The 17,920-nt window shown below is 40.2% G+C and overlaps 1 protein-coding gene across 4 annotated transcripts in view; it reads left to right on the top strand.

Moving 5' to 3' along the window:
• Nucleotides 1–17,920, top strand: part of thumpd2 (THUMP domain containing 2) — a 59,482-nt gene that overhangs the window by 17,720 nt on the left and 23,842 nt on the right. For all 4 annotated transcript variants that reach the window (XM_060855881.1, XM_060855880.1, XM_060855879.1 and 1 more), the window contains exons 2-4: nucleotides 488–620; nucleotides 4,843–5,249; nucleotides 10,728–10,805. In XM_060855881.1, coding sequence (XP_060711864.1) covers nucleotides 488–620; nucleotides 4,843–5,249; nucleotides 10,728–10,805 — 618 coding nt within the window. The remainder of the gene's footprint in view (nucleotides 1–487; nucleotides 621–4,842; nucleotides 5,250–10,727; nucleotides 10,806–17,920) is intronic.

Here is a 17,920-nt window from a genome sequence, read left to right as displayed (position 1 = left end):
TGTGCATTGGATCTAATTTTGTGAATGATGTGAAAAATTGCAGTATGGAACTTTATAGATAACCACGGTTAATTTTCAAGTTTTAGTCAGATAAAACCTAGGTCCTTCAAAAACTGAGTGTTTACAACCTAATTATTAAGTAATTTGAAGTGATTGAGCTAAGAACTATGAGATTTAATTCATAGAAATTGACTTTGAAACATACAAGCATAAATCAACTAGATGTCTTCTGCGCTTGACTTGTTCTAATGGATGCTATACATCAGTTTTATGAATTGATCTCTTAGACAAAAAGATATGACATAGTTTGTTGACCTTATGAATCAAATTTTGTTTTCAGGCATCCCTGTGCCCTGACTATTACTGTACTGATTTGCTTAAGCGTCCTCTTGTGCAGGTATATTTTTCTTGTAAGATCTTCAATCATGAAGGCAGTCATGGAGAGAAACTGCTAAATGCTGACCTTTATCCTCCTCTAATCTTGTAGGTGGAACAGCTTTTAGGAAAAGTATTCTTTACAGCTGATGCAGATTTGAAAAAGCTGAGGAGCCTGAAATGTGCAGAGCGGTTATTTTTACTTGTGAAAAAACTTCCCCCAATCCAGATTACAAGACATAAAGGTGCAATACATTGTCTTTGTCAGTTTAGTTTTTAATAATTAACCCTAGCATTAAATAAGGTAAGTGTATTTAGTTTTCTTAGAAATAATATTTAATTTTTTTTTAACTACTGTATAACTAGTACTGGCATCTGTTCTCCAGTTTTGAATATTACACTGGAATGTCTTATCCACAGAGAAGCAGTGATGGGACATATATAATGTGACCATTCAGCTTTCTCCCAAGATTGAGTGGCGTGGATAAAGTAATCTATAGTGCCAAAAAGTGATAACGACTTAACAGACGTGGAGGTGCCGGTGTTGGACTGGGATGGACAAAGTTAAAAGTCACACAATACCAGGTTATAGTCCAACAGGTTTAATCAAAAGTACTAGTTTTCGGAGCACTGCTCCTTCATCATCAGGTAATTGGTGAGGTGCTCATCCACATCAAGAATGTGTCTGAGCTGAGATGTTAACTTTAGGTTTTACAAAAAAAAGGTATCTCAAGAATGTGACTTGAAAGAAGTTCTGGGATTTACATATTAATGAACTGAAACCTGTAACCCATTGTAAAAGATGCAAGACTTAACAGCAGTCTAGGTTTGTTCACTATCATATCAGTTGCATGCATGACATTGTGATATTTTGCAATAAATGCTGTTTCTTATAATCCTGCCACACAGCTACCTGATGAAGGAGCAGCACTCCAACAACTGGTACATCCAAATAAACCTGGAGTATAACCTGGTGTTGTATGATTTTTAACCAACTACTTAACAGAGGTCATTCTGATGCTTAATTTCAGACCTTGTCACATAGCTTTTGTCCAAAAATTGGCTGAAAAGATCAGGAAGGTAGTTGCTTTCAAAGCCAATGTTTGATTAACTTTGGGATTAAGGAGGTTATAGAGTCATAGAGATGTACAGACCCTTTGGTCCAACTTGTCCATGCCGACCAGATATCCCAACCCAATCTAATCCCATTTGCAGCACTGCCCCATATTCCTCCAAACCCTTGCTATTCATATACCCATCCAGATGCCTTTTTAAATGTTGCAATCATACTAGCCTCCACCACTTCCTCTGGCAGCTCATTCCATGCACATACCACCCTCTGCATGAAAAAGTTGTCCCTTAGCTCTCATTCATATCTGTCCCATCTAGCCCTAAACCTATGCCTCAAGTTCTGGACTCTCCCACCCCATGGAAAAGACTTTGTCTATTTATCTTATCCATGGCCTTCATGGTCTTATAAACCACTACAAGGTCACCCCTCAGCCTCCGCTCCCGGGAAAAACAGCCCCAGCCTGTTCAGCCTCTCCCTGTAGCTCAACTCCTCCAACCCTGGCAACATCCTTGGAAATCTTTTCTGAACCCTTTCAAGTTTCACAACATCTTTCCAATAGGAAGGAGACCAGGATTGCACGCAATATTCCAACAGTAGCCTAACCCATGTCCTGTACAGCCGCAACATGACTTCCCAACTCCTGTACTCAATACTCTGACCAATAAAGGAAAGCATACCAAACGCCGCCTTCACTATCATATCTACCTGCGACTCCACTTTCAAGGGGCTATGAATCTGCACTCCAAGGTCTCTGTTCATCAACACTCCTTAGGACCTTACCATTAAGTGTATAAGTCCTGCTAAGATTTGCTTTCCCAAAATGCAGCACCTCACATTTATTTAAATTAAACTCCATCTGCCACTCCTCAGCCCATTGGCCCATCTGATCAAGATCCTGTCGTAATCTGAGGTAACCTTCTTCACTGTCCACTACGCCTCCAATTTTTGTGTCATCTGCAAACTTACTAACTACATCTCTTATGCTTACATCCAAATCATTTATATAAATGATGAAAAGTAGTGGATCCAGCACCGATCCTTGTGGCACTCCATTGGTCACAGGCTTCCAGTCTGAAAAACAACCCTCCACCACCACCCTCTCTTCTACCTTTGAGCCAGTTCTATATCCTAATGGCTAGTTCTCCCTGTATTCCATGAAATCTAACCTTGTTAACCAGTTTCCCATGGGGATCTTGTCGAACGCCTTACTGAAGTTCATGTAGATCACTTCCACCGATCTGCCCTCTTCAATCCTCTTTGTTACTTCTTCAAAAAAACTCAATCAAGTTTGTGAGACATGATTTCCCATGCACAAAGCCATGTTGACTATCCCGAATCAGTCCTTGCCTTTCCAAATACATGTACATCCTGTCCCTCAGGCTTCCCTCCAGTAACTTGCCCACCACCGAGGTCAGGCTCACTAACCTATAGTTCCCAGGCTTGTCCTTACCACCTTTAAAATCCATCCATGAAGGAATTTGGTAGTTCTTGTTAGAAACTTATTGGAAGGTCAGTAGTTGCGATGATATGGTTCAGTACCAGTTGCAACTTCTCCAATAGTGATGCAACCTATTCTAGCTGACAGGGCGAGAGTGAAATCGCAAGTAAAACAAAATATTGTGGATACTGAAAATCTGAAACACACAGAAAATGGTGGAGAACCTCAGCCAGTCTCTTGGCTCTTCTTCTGAACTCAGTTTGTATCGGACTTAAAACACTTAAGACTGTAATACGTAGAAGCAGAAGGGTTGATTTAAAAAGTGGGATGAAAAGGCAGAAGGGTCCTGACCCAAAATGTTGACTTTTCTGCTCCTGTGGTGCTGCCTGACCTGCTGTGCCTTTCCAATTCCACATTTTATCGACTCTGACTTCCAGCGTCTGCTGTCCTTACTATCTCCTAGAAATGGAATTAGACCATTTGGCCAATCAAGTCTGCTCCGCCATTCAGTGATATCATTGTTGATCTGATAATTATACTTAACTTTTCTGGGGCCCTTGTGTCACTGGTCCAGAATGCCTCAGTTCAAGTCCCATTTGCTCCAGAGGTTTGTAATAACATCTTTTGAACAGATTGATTAAAATAATCCTGTACTCTACCTGCCAAGTTTTCACCCACTCACAACCTATTCCTCTGTAGACTGTTTGTGTCATCCTTACTACTTGCCTTGCCTTCTATTTTTATGTCATCCACTTGGTGATAGTACATCTTCTTCTGTCTTTTCAAGTCATTAATATATATTGTAAGTAATTGTGGCTCCAGCACTGACTCCTGTGGCACTAGTTACAATTTTACCATCCTGGAAAAACACACAAACTGTGGCAAAGATCAGTGATAAACTTAAACTTTAAAAAAAAAGATAAGTTTTAAAGGTCAATAAAAGATTACAAAAATAGAGAGGAAGAAAATAAATGATGAGAGTAAGCTTACTCGCAATAAATCGCATGGAAAGTTCTTTAAATACATGAAAAGGAGGAGAGAGGTCAAAGTGATCATTCTTGCACAACCCCTTTATCCCAACTCTGGTTAGGAAATCCTCCTTCCTCACTAATATTCTATTCCCATGGCCATTTATCTCAATTAATTAGCCTTATGTGCAATACTGTTTCGAGGGTCTTTTGGAAATTCAAATCCAGTTCTTTCAATTTAATGCAAATGCATCTACTAGTTTCCCTTTATCTTGCTTGTTACTTCTTCAAAGAATTCTAGTACGTTTATCAGGCATGATTTCCCCTTCACAAAGCCATGATGATTCTCCTTGATTATATTATGCATTTCTAAATATTCTACAATTACTTCCTTTATCATTTGCTCAATGATAGATGTTTAACGAACCGACCTATAGTTACCCTTTGTTGTTTTCCTCTGTTTTTGAATGAGGATCTCTAAAAGAGGGGTTTTTTTGAACTGCCATTGGCAGTTTTCCAGATCCTAGAACTTTTTCCCTGAATCTAATGATTTTTGAAAGATTACTACAACTGCATCCACTATCTCCATAGCCACTTCCTTTAATATCCCAGGATTCATCCCATCAATTCCAAAAGACCTATTGACTTTGACTTTAGCTCCACTAGTTTCCCTCATACGTTTTCTTTATCAATAATTACTGCTTATTTTCTCCTATAACTGTTCTTTTAAAAAGTTATGTTCCCTGAATGTTTAGATCCTAACTTTGATCATCTTGTAGTTACAGATTTCTAAATGTTTATAACAAAACTTCATGGATTTGAGAGAATTAAAGCTGTGGAGTTTTTGACAGTATTACTTTAGGTTTGTTAGTAATGAATATGTCGGTTTATTGATGTGTTTATTGGATTTGAAATAAGATGCATTCAGACTTGACTATGTATTCCTACTGTAATGTTCAAACAAGTTTTTCTTCCTTTTGAATTCCAAGGGAAAGGTATTCACATTCTTCAGAAATATGTGATTGGAGAATCAAGTGACTGGTTGAATATTGTTGCCAAATGGAAATCTCTTCAGGATCTTAATAAAGAAGAAGAATGCACTTCAGACATTACTGGAACTGGGCTAAAACGACCAGCGCAGCAAGAGAGTGGTGAAACTAGAAAAAGGTCAAAGTTAGAGCTGGGTGAACCTCCAATGACAGACTTTTATGAAAGTCCAACAGGGCAGCATGATGCCCATTCAGTAATACAAGGAGGCCAGCAGAGTACATCGCCAATACAAACACCATCTTCTGATGAGCTACTTAATTCTGAGGGTCAAGGTGCTGCATCCAGTATGAATTTTAGAGTATCTTGTCGCTGCAGTGGGAAAGTTGCTAAAATGTTTACCTCACAGGTAATTGCATTGTTGAAGGTATCGACTTTTATATGTTAGTTTGCAGGTGCCCACTTGTATATTATTCGTGCATGGTACTTGTACGTGAGTGCCAGCGTGCTGCATGTTTATTAGGAAGGATGCCTTCATTCATTGTTCACACATCATGTAGTCAGCAAAAGTACAGCACCATTAATAGCAAAGTGAAAGCTATTAATGGGAAAAAAATACTTTTGGTGAGCACAATTAGGCATTAAAAGGAATTATAGCCCCAGTGAAGTAATCTTAACAGATATACAACTGAATGTTCAGCAGACTTTTCAATGATTGTCATTCTGGGTAGCATGCTAATATTAATATGCTATTTTGGTTATGAATAGTTTTGATTGGATGCTGTAAATCACCAATTGTATCAGTCTAATAAATTCCCTCATCCATAACTCTTCCATTATATCATTTGACCTTGCTTTTAATGGTGCTGTGTACACTGCTGCATTGCAGTAAAAGATTTGCTTTTGCGAATGTACTGGAAGTTGTTAATAGATAACTGAACTAACGTGATTAGCTATTGACTGAACATTAATCCAATGCTGCTTGAACCCATACAAAAAGCTGCATCATATTTTTAAAGGAGGACAATACCTACTGTTTGCTGTTGTAATGTGCAAGCTGTTTCTGAAGAGAGGATATTAACTTACTGAAGTGTACTGCAGCAATCTGATATGTAAAGCATTTTTCTAACCATCCTTTTTAAAATCTCTCTTGTTGTGGTTTCATGGACCAGTTGAGATCGATTAGTTCATTGTAACACTGAATCTTTTGAAGTCATTTGGTCCTCTTGGCTGTCATGTGAAAAGCCATAACAGGAAAACATGATGCTCATTCAGTAATGCAAGGAAGCAGCCAGAGTAAATCACCAATACAGACACCACCTTCTGAGCTGCTTAATTGCAGAGATTAAGGTACTGCACCAAGCCCCTGTTCATAACTAGAGCTACTAATGATCGTGGTACACAAGTTGACTCAGCATACAAGATGACTCTCTCTTTTTCTCAATCGAGAATGTGGTGCTGGAAAAGCACAGCAGGTCAGGCAGCATCCGAGGAGTAGGAGAATTGACATTTCAGGCATAAGCCTTTCATCAGGAATGGAAGGATGTGGGGGTGGGGGAGGATGGGGGGGGAAGGTAGCTGAGAATGCGATAGGTTGATGAAGGTGTTGGAGAACGTGATAGGTTGGAGCGGATAGATGGGAAAGGTGAAGGACAGGTCAAGAGGGCAGTGCTGTGTTGAAGGCTTGGGACTGGGACAGTGTAGGAGGAGGGGAAATGAGGAAACTTGTGAAATCCACATTGATCCTGTGTGGTTACAGCATCCCAAGGCAGAATATGAGGCATTCTTCGTCTCAGCATTGGGTAATTAGAGTTTGGCGACGGAGGAGGCCCAGGACCTGCATGTCCTTGGTGGAGTGGGAGGGGGAATTGAAGTGTTCAGCCACGGGGCAGTGGGGTTGATTGGTGCGAGCGTCCCAGAGATGCTCTCTGAAATGATCCGCAAGTTGGCATCTTGTCTCCCCGATGTAGAGGAGACCACATCAGTGCAATGGATACAGTAGATGACATACCATCTCTTTTCGCAATACCAAAATTCATATTTATGACTATATACTGTGTGTTAGTTTGATCCCTCATTTTCTGCAAAGAAATGCTATGCTAATTGGGATTTGGCCTCACGTTTTCACCATAGCAATGCATGATGACCTTAAGTCAGCATGTGGTCTTGTGCAGGCCACATTACCAGGATAATGGACAGGAGTTTAAAATTAACATCCAGAGTTCAACCTCTTTCAGTGTTGCTTTGCCTTTACAAATCAGTCAAGGGAAAAAGTGAGGTCTGCAGATGCTGGAGATCAGAGCTGAAAATGTGTTGCTGGTTAAAGCGCAGCAGGTCAGGCAGCATCCAGGGAACAGGAAATTCGATGTTTCGGGCATAAGCCCTTCATCAGTCAAGGGTCATGTTTCTGCTGGATAGAATAAGTGGATAGTTGACGGATGAAGAAATGATCACTTGGAGTGGAAATTGATATTATTTTCACATTTGATGTTTTGCGAGGGATTTGGAAAGCTATTAATGCACAAACATTCAAAAATTTCAAACTGTCAACCATAATTCAGTAAATGGGGAGGATGACTTGTTGTTGGTGGGGAATGGATGATTCTGAACTGAAAATACCAAATCTGATCCAGTGTGCGACCCTTGCAGTTGATTCAGAATAAATTTGAACATTCTGCATTGGGTGCCAAAGACCAATGTATTTGATACTTGTTAAAATTATTTGCTTGTTCTTGTTTTAGAATTAATTCATCCAAAAAAGTCCCAATTTATTTAATTTGGATTACCCAGTTTTTCATTTTATTGCACCAACTGGTGGTTCACATTTAGTTCCTGAGGTATAAGTTATGACCCTCTGCCCCAATTTAGGGGCACCTTTTGAGAATTGAAAGGGCAACTTAATACTTGGAAATCTATGGGACTTGTCTCCATTAACATCCTAGTGAATCCAGACTTCACGTTTTTCCACTGCATTTGGAGTGTTTACCACACCTCTCCTTCAGCTAAAAGTAGATGAACTAGTCTTTTCTCTATTTATGAGGTAACTGTTGGTTAACGTTTAAAGAAGAAATTCAATAATGAACGTGTAGTTAGAAAATTCATACTTCTAGACCTCTAGATGATTCTCAAGTTCCTTAAGCTGCTCTGTCTAAGTCTCTGTAAACTCTGAAATCTCTCGACTGTAAGATCAAGTACAGCCAGCAAAATTGCTAAAACAAAATTCTAAAAGAACCAATGCTTCACTGGATTCAAAACATTCAGCCTGCATCACCCCTGGCTTCACCATTATCTCTGGAAAGTATGTTCTCAGATGAGCAGACTAATAGAAGAATACAAAAGAACAGCTTGAGCTTTTGAACTACAGTAATATAATCTGTAACAATCCTATTAATCCCTTAATTCTCCACAATAAAAGAATATAGCAAAAGATTGATTTTTAAGAGGTGCAAACTATTTAAATGTTTTAAAGTTATAAGACCACTTTTTTTTATTTTGAAAGTGCTTAGTTTGGCAAGGCTAAACATGAAATTAAATCACAAGTATAGAATTCCATGTTTACAGCCTTTAATATATATTATATTTGAGACTAATTTTCTCATCGATGAAAAGTTCTTTGACAAACATCTGATTTCCATTCAGTATTTTAAATTATTTGCATAATTTTCTTTTTCTACAAGGCATCTATTTTAACCATGCCTTTAGTCAACTTTCCCATAAGCATATGTCAGGTACAGACAGGATAGATGGAGTGAATCCTTAGAAGAGTATAAAGAAAGTAGGAGTATACTTAAGAGGGAAATCAGGGACATGAGATAGCTTTGGCAAATAGAATTAAGGAGAATTCAAAGGAGTTTTACAAATATATTAAGGACAAAGGGTAACTAGGGAGAGAATAGGGCCCCTCAATGATCAGCAAGGCGGCCTTTGTGTGGAGCCACAGAAAATGGGGGAGATACTAAATGAATATTTTGCATCAGTATTTACTGTGGAAAAAGATATGGAAGATATAGACTGTAGGGAAATAGATGGTGACATCTTGCAAAATGTCCAGATTACAGAGGAGGAAGTGCTGGATGTCATGAAAGGGTTAAAGGTGGATAAAGCCCCACGACCTGATTAGGTGTACCCAAGAACTCTGTGGGAAGCTAGAGAAGTGATTGCTGGGCCTCTTGCTGAGATATTTGTATCATCGATAGTCACAGGTGAGGTGCCGGAAGACTGGAGGTTGGCAAACATGGTGCCACTGTTTAAGAATGGCGGTAAAGACAAGCCAGGGAACTATAGACCGGTGAGCCTGACCTCCGTGGTGGGCAAGTTGTTGGAGGGAATCCTGAGGGACAGGATGTACATGTATTTGGAAAGGCAAGGACTGTTTCGGGATAGTCAACATGGCTTTGTGCGTAGGAAATCATGTCTCACAAACTTGATTGAGTTTTTTTGAAGAAGTAACAAAAAAGATTGAGGGCAGAGCAGTAGGTGTGATCTCTATGGACTTCAGTAAGGTGTTTGACAAGGTTCCCCATGGGAGACTGATTAGCAAGATTAGATCTCATGGAATACAGGGAGAACTAGCCATTTGGATACAGAACTGGCTCAAAGACAGAAGACAGAGGGTAATGGTGGACGGTTGTTTTTCAGACTGGAGGCCTGTGACCATTGGAGTGCCACAAGGATCGGTGCTGGGTCCACTACTTTTCATCATTTATATAAATGATTTGGATGTGAGCATAAGAGGTATAGTTAGTAAGTTTGCAGATGACACCAAAATTGGAGGTGCAGTGGACAGCGAAGAGGGTTACCTCAGATTACAACAGGATCTGGACCAGATGGGCCATGGGCTGAGAAGTGGCAGATGGAGTTTAATTCAGATAAATGCGAGGTGCTGAATTTTGGGACAGCAGATCTTAGCAGGACTTATACACGTAATGGTAAGGCCCTAGGGAGTGTTGCTGAACAAAGAGACCTTGGAGAGCAGGTTCATAGCTCCTTGAAAATGGAGTCACAGGTAGATAGGATAGTGAAGAAGGCGTTTGTTATGCTTTCCTTTATTGGTCAGAGTATTGAGTACAGGAGTTGGAAGGTCATGTTGTGGCTGTACAGAACATTGGTTGGAATATTGCGTGCAGTTCTGGTCTCCTTCCTATCGGAAAGATATTGTGAAACTTGAAAGGGTTCAGAAAAGATTTACAAGGATGTTGCCAGGGTTGGAGGATTTGAGCTATAGGCAGAGGCTGAACAGGCAGGGGCGGTTTTCCCTGGAGCGTCGGAGGCTGAGGGGTGACTTTATGGAGGTTTACAAAATTATGAGGGGCATGGATAGGATAAATAGGCAAAGTCTTTTCCCTGGGGCCGGGGAGTCCAGAACTACAGGGCATAGGTTTAGGGTGAGAGGGGAAAGATATAAAAGAGACCTAAGGAGCAACTTTTTCACGCAGAGGGTGGTACATGTATGGAATGGGCTGCTAGAGGATGTGGTGGAGGCTGGTACAATTGCAACATTTAAGAGGCATCTGGATGGGTATATGAATAGGAAGGGTTTGGAGGGATATGGGTCTAGTGCTAGCAAGTGGGACTAAATTGCGTTGGGATATCTGGTCAGCATGGACATGTTGGACTGAAGGGTCTGTTTCCATGCTGTACATCTCTGACTCTGTGACCTCCCATGTCACGACTTAGTATCTATTCTGCTCTAAAGTGCTTTGAGATATTTTCTGTTTCTTTTTGTTTGTACTTTAACAATACCATGTATGAGCAATGATGTATAGCTTAGTAAAGGTGAGAATTTTGCAAGTTTGTCACAGTTTATGGCACCTTTTCTCATTTGTAACTTTATGTGATCCAGCAAAATAAGTGTGTAAACGTTTTGTCCATAATTGATTTCTCACAGGAGCTAGGGAGAGTGATTGGTGTTGCCCTCAGCAGGCAATTGGGCTGGAAAGCAGAATTGAGAAACCCAGTGCTGGAGGTAAGAGCCATAATTTTGGTAGGATTGCTGCAATCATTGATGCTTAAAAGTTCAAACTTTCCTAACAAAAAACGTACTTTGCTGAGGCAGTATCAATAAGACAGTTCGCAAAATTGGTTTAACAGTAAAAAGCAGTTTTTTTATGGTATCATTTACTCAAGTCTCTGATTTTGTCAGTAAGCCAGGGGTCAAAATTATTTTTTTTTCCTTGAGGGCTACGTTTTGATTTTCAGGGGCTCCTTTTCTCGTTCCCTCTCACTCGGTGAGCAAATCACAAATGTGGATGAAAAGCTGGTTGAGTGACAGAAAACTAACAGTATAATAAAGGATCTTTTGCGGGGGCTGATGATAGGTTTGTGTGTATCCCGACAGGATAGTATTGGGACCCTTGGTTTTCTGAATAAATATTAATGATCTCAATCTTGGTGGGCAGTGTTGCAATTGTAACAAGGTCAACTAGATGGATCCCATAGAATATGAGTTCCCTCATTGGGGCTGTTATCCTGGTCCAATCAGAGAGCCCTGGCAGATAGAATAAGGACAGGAGGGTCAGAAGCACTGTTCCCTCTAAGAGATGGCTGGGAGGGAGCTGGATCAGTGTCAAAGATGTGTAAATAAAGGGTGATTTGGTGACTTAATACCAGCCTTTCTGGAGTCAGTTCATGCAAGTGACAATTTCAAAGTTTGTGGATGATTCAAAACTTTAAAGCTTTGTAAACTGTGAGGAGGACTGTGCAGAACTTCAAAAAGGTGTAATTGGTGAAGTGGCCAAATAGGTGGCAGCTAAAAGCCAATGTAGAGAAGCATGTGGGAATGTATGTTTGTAGGAAGACCTCAACATACAATATAAAATAGAGTGCCATTTTAAAGGATGTAACGGAGCAAAAAAACTTGGGTGTATGTGTGCACAGATCATTGAAGGTGATGAGGCAGGTAAAGAGAGCAGTTAATAAAGCACAGAGTATCCTGGGGTTTATTAACCTAAGGATGGAGTAGAAGAGCAAAGTGCTTTGCTGAACTTTTATAACATACTTATTAGACCTCTGTTGGAGTAATGTCAGGTTCAAACAATGCATAGATTGAGTCTGAAATGCACTATAGAGGGGGCAGGTTCACTTAAGGCATTCAAGGTGATATTACATTATTATTCAAATACAAATATTATATATGCTTACGGGGAGAAGGCAAGAGATTGATACTTTGTCATGCACATTTGGAAAGCTAGTGCAGAAATAAATGGCCTCCTTTCACTAACAATTTTGTGACTGAGAGTTATTAGTGATGCAGTCATGTAGAAACACTACTTCCTGTATTTCTGTCGATGGTTAGAGTCTCAGAAGCAAAACTATTAGAATTCACCAATTAGAGTATCACTACTCTAAACACTTCGTGTTTGTGTGTGGCTTTAGTTTCTTTGACACATAATATTTGAGTTAGCACAAGACAATAGACATAAGTGAGCAACAAAATTTTTTTCAAAGTAACTGACCTAACTTCTACATATAAAATCCATCACCTTGAACATGTCTCCTGCAGAGTGATAAGATCACAGCTAATTTGTTTGCAGCACATATGCACAATGCCAGGACATTTTTAGCAAAGTAGTTTATTGCATATCTGAGCTCAATACCAGATTTTAATTTAACAATTGACGTAGAATTCATTGCAATAACATGCACTGCATTTTTTTCCTGAATATGTGAACCTTAAACGAGAGATTCCATTTTCATTTTTAAGGAATTTATTACATTCCAGTTGATAGATTTAAAATTGTTCTTTTACTTTGAGAGTCTCCTCCTTCTCTTTCTTCCCTGCAGCCCATATCCATGAGCTGACAGCTCCTTTTTTTCCAGTTTTCCCTCTACCTTTACCTTTACCCCTATCCCTATCATTACAGTAATCTCTGTGTCTTGCTGCCTCCCTCATCCCTTCTCTCCTTCTTAGACCTCTTCTCTCGACCAACTCCAGGCCCAGATACCACATTTTCCCATCCAAGTAATGTGCTCACTGCAGTACTAGTCTTCTCTGTTCGTCCTCCCATAACAACAGGCTGGTTCTCCTCATGTTTGCTGAGACAGAACAGATCAGAAACACCCTGTGATTGGAGGAATATGAGAGAGGCCATGTAATTGGCAAAGCAGCTCTTCACAAATTTTGTCTCTCACAGCTGAGTATAACATTTCGTTGAATACTCACCCCTGTGAATGAATTTCCCAATCTTGTTTGGAGGGCATCTTTTTCTTTGCCCTTCTCTATATTTTGAGTTCTGATGTTATCATTTGACTTGTTTACAAACATTTATTATGAGAACATAAGTTCACCTACATAGATTACAGAAAAATGCTAGAAATTTAAAAGACGACTTTGGAAACACTCGTCAGGTCTAATACTAGGGGACATGCATTGTTGGTAGAGGGAAAGTTCAAAGGAGATGTGAGAGGCAAGTTTTTTACACAGAGAGTGGTAAGAATCTGGAATGCACTGCCAAGAGTTGTTGTTGAGGCAGGTACAATAAGGGTAAAACCAAGGACTGCAGATGCTGGAAACCAGATTCTAGATTAGAGTGGTGCTGGAAAAGCACAGCAGTTCAGGCAGCACCTGAGGAGCAGGAAAATCGACGTTTCGGGCAGAAGCCCTTCATCAGGAGATACAATAAGGGCATGTAAGGGACTTGAGATAAGCATATGAATATGCAACTGATGGAGTGATATGGATCAAGGATAGGCAGAAGGGATTAGTTTCAGTTGGCGTCACGTTTGGCACAGCACCGTGGGCCAAAGGGCCCGTTCCTGTGCTGTACATTTCTATACTCTATGTCTAGCTTCTTTGAAGTAAAAGAAGCTGTGTTATAGTATTTAAATTGCTGACTTTCTATCAGATCTCCACCTATTTTGTGTTGGAAGATTTCATTCTAATTGGGGTAGTTAATTGTAGTCAGGCACCTCCTTGTGAGATTCAGATCTGGATGGTATATGTATGCAGTCAGGTGACCATATTACTGCATAGCAACAAAATTGCAAAAGGTTTCGGATTGGAAAACATTAATATTTTTCTCGGAATAAAAGTTCTAGCAAACCTTTTTTCTCTGGGAATTTTTTGAGTATTCAACGTAAGTTCTTAAGTGTTTTTAAATAAATTGTTAGTGCAAAACTGTTAAGTAGAATGCTGTTGTAACATTAATAAAATGGGATGAAATGTAGAATGAGGAGAATATATTTCAGTACTCTAAAGAATGTTATATCATCATGGCAAATTGCTGGGAAATTTTTATTGAAAGAAGAAATGGTGGTGCCTCTGAATACATTTAACTTTAAAGTAGTATGTGCTAAGAGGAAGGATGGGCCAAAGCTTTTCATCTTGCACTCAGGCCAAATGTAAGAATGCTAATTTCAAATGATTATAAAAATGTATAATACAGGAGAAAAGGGTGCTATTTGGCTGGTAAGTCTGAGGCATTGCCATGGAAAAGGCAAAGAGAAGCATTAAGCTCCAAAAGTTCCCAGATATTTCAAAGATATTGCAACATTTGAATACATACCTTTTGTTGACACTGAGCAGTTCTCTGAATATGAAAGGAAGTCACTTCTCACACATACCATGGGTTCAACTGATTAAGATAATCAGTTAATTAATTCAATTAAACTTAACTAGTTTATTTATTAGTGCACTCAACATCAACAATCTGGTGATTATCATTGACCAGAAGGGGATGAGCATGTGGCTAGAAAAGCAGGTCGGAGTCTAGGATCTCTATTGCAAGCAACTTCCTGGATGAATGCAGTTCCAAAACCACTCAGGAAGCCTGACATCCAGGACAAAGCAGCTTGCTGGATTAGCACAGCAGCCACAATCTTCACTGCCTCCACCATTAACTATCAGTAGCAGTTGCTTGTACCATCTACAAGATGCAGAAATTCACCAAGGCTTCTTAGACAGTACCTTCCAAAGCCCTGACTGCTGCCATCTAGACAGACAAGTGCATCCATAACATGTTAACACTTGCAAGTCACTCACTATCCAGACGTCAGTATTCCTTCAGTACCATTTCATCAAACTCCTGGAGCACCCTCCCTAATGGCATTGGGGTCTATCCACAGCACATGTATTGCAGTGATTTAAGAAAGCAGCTCCCACCACTTTCTCATTGCAACCGGGGATGGGCCGTAAATGTTGGCACAGCCAGGGCTGTCAACATTCTATGAATGAATTTTTAAAAAAACCTCAGTTGTGTGGCTGATGCCACCTAGTCGCAGAATCATGTCTGTGTAATGTTTTTTCAGGTTTTGCTAGTGTGAGCTAGTGGAGTAAATTTTGTACTTGGGCTAATATAATTAATGAAAACATGCTGTAAGATTCAGATAGCCAACAGCTGAAACATACCACCAAGTTCTACAAATTGGTGCCCTTTTCTCCTGTAACAAAAATTGTTAGATTAGATTGAAATTGCTGTTGTTGCAAGTCAAAAAGCCCAAGTAACAATTTTCATGTTCTGTATAACAAAAGTAAATTTGGTTTGAGAATGTATCTACTTTTCTTTAAATATAGCTTTAATTTTCAAATGGCTAGTTACATGTCAAGTAAAAGAATTTGTGGTGCAGAATGAGAGCTAAGTTGAAAAGCAGAAAGATTTTGACATGCTCGTTTCTACTGAATAAGCTGAAAAATATTAACTTCTTTTCCACACATATGCATAGCATGGAGTTGCAGGATGTCAGTTCTTTAATGGAATATTGTTCTTGTGCTCGGTGCAAGGGCTCCCTTGTCAGTATACAAGACCATGAGTTGCAAATGTTCAACTCCTCAGCTCAGGAACAAAGCCTGGTGAAGTCATAGAGTAATAGAGATGTACAGCATGGAAACAGACCCTTCTGTCCAACCCGTCCTTGCCAACCAGATATCCCAACCCAATCTAGTCGCACCTGCTAGCACCCAGCCCATATCCCTCCAAACCCTTCCTATTCATATACCCATCCAAATACCTCTTAAATGTTGCAATTGTACCAGCCTCCACCACATCCTCTGGCAGCTCATTCCATACATGTACCACCCTATGCATGAAAATGTTGCCCCTTAGATCTCTTTTATATCTTTCCCCTCTCACCCTAAACCTATGCCCTTTAGTTCTGGACTCCCTGACCCCAGGGAAAAGACTTTGCCTATTTATCCTATCCATGCCCCTCATAATTTTGTAAACCTCTATAAGGCCTCTGACGCTCCAGGGAAAACAGCCCCAGCCTGTTCAGCCTCTCTCTGTAGCTCAGATCCTCCAACACTGGCAAAATCCTTGTAAATCTTTTCTGAACCCTTTCAAGTTTCACAACATCTTTCCGATAGGAAGGAGACCAGAATTGCACGCAATATTCCAACAGTGGTCTAACCCATGTCCTGTACAGCCGCAACATGACCTCCCAACTCCTGTACTCAATACTCTGACCAATAAAGGGAACCATACCAAACACCTTCTTCACTGTCCTATCTACCTGTGACTCCACTTTCAAGGAGCTAAGAACCTGCACTCCAAGGTCTCTTTGTTCAGCAACACTCCCTAGGACCTTACCATTAAGTGTATAAGTCCTGCTAAGATTTGCTTTCCCAAAATGCAGCACCTCACACTTATCTGAATTAAACTCCACCTGCCACTTCTCAACCCATTGGCCCATCTGGTCCAGATCCTGTTGTAATCTGAGGTAACTCTCTTCACTGTCCACCACACCTCCATTTTTGGTGTCATCTGCAAACTTACTAACTGTACCTCTTATGCTCGCATTCAAATCATTTATGTAAATGACAAAAAGTAGAGGATCCAGCACCGATCCTTGTGGTACTCCACTGGTCACAGGCCTCCAGTCTGAAAAACAACCCTCCACCACCACCCTCTGTCTTCTACTTTGAGCCAGTTCTGTACCCAAATGGCTAGTTCTCCCTGTATTCCATGAGATCTAACCTTGTTAATCCGTCTCTCATGGGGAACCTTGTCGAACGCCTTACTGAAGTCCATAGAGATCACATCTACTGCTCTGTCCTCATCAATCTTCTTTGGTACTTCTTCAAAAAAACTCAATCAAGTTTGTGAGACATGATTTCCCATGCACAAAGCCATGTTGACTATCCTGAATCAGTCCTTGCTTTTCCAAATACATGTACATCCTGTCCCTCAGGATTCCCTTCAACAACTTGCCCACCACCGAGGTTAGGCTCACCGGTCTATAGTTCCCTGGCTTATCTTTACCACCCTTAAACAGTGGCACCACGTTTGCCAACCTCCAGTCTTCCGGCACTTCACCTGTGCCTATCGATGATACAAATATCTCAGCAAGAGGCCCAGCAATCACTTCCCTAGCTTCCCACAGAGTTCTCGGGTGCACCTGATCAGGTCCTGGGGATTTATCCACCTTTAATCATTTCAAGACATCCAGCACTTGCTCCTCTGTATTCTGGACATTTCACAAGATGTCATCATCTATTTCCCTACAGTCTATATCTTCCATATCCTTTTCCACAGTAAATACTGATGCAAAATATTAATTTAATATCTCCCTCATTTTCTGTGGCTCCATACAAAGGCCGCCTTGCTGATCTTTGAGGGGCCCTATTCTCTTCCTAGTTACCCTTTTGTCCTTTGTATATTTGTAAAAACCCTTTGGATTCTCCTTAATTCTATTTTGATTGAAAATTTACTGGCAATCTGAAACAAAAGAAAATGCTGGGAACGCAGCCTGTGTGTGTAAAGGACAGAAAGGTTACTCCTGAAACATTAATCATTCTTAGATATTTCCAATTTTATGGGGAAGTGATTTTCCTCTATCTGTCGCAATCAGCAGATTGTTTTGCAAAGCTTACAGTTTTATAACCAGAGAGAATGGAGAACAGTATTTGTTTGTTACACTATGGTATTTCACGAAGAAGGGCTCATGCCCGAAAGGTCGATTCTCCTGTTCCTTCAATGCTGCCTGACTTGCGCTTTTCCAGCAACACATTTTTCAGCTCTGATCTCCAGCATCTGTAGTCCTCACTTTCTCCTATTTCATATCAGTTCCATATTGAGTCTACATAATGTTTTCTTCTCTTTCTGCACATCACCCTCCATCGGGATGTGTTCTCTTGTTTTTTTTTCT

Source organism: Hemiscyllium ocellatum, chromosome 3 (genome assembly GCF_020745735.1).
Source record: "Hemiscyllium ocellatum isolate sHemOce1 chromosome 3, sHemOce1.pat.X.cur, whole genome shotgun sequence".
Classification (NCBI taxonomy): Eukaryota; Metazoa; Chordata; class Chondrichthyes; order Orectolobiformes; family Hemiscylliidae; genus Hemiscyllium; species Hemiscyllium ocellatum.
Note: the sequence above shows the minus strand (reverse complement) of the source record. Positions and strands in the feature narration are given on the sequence as shown.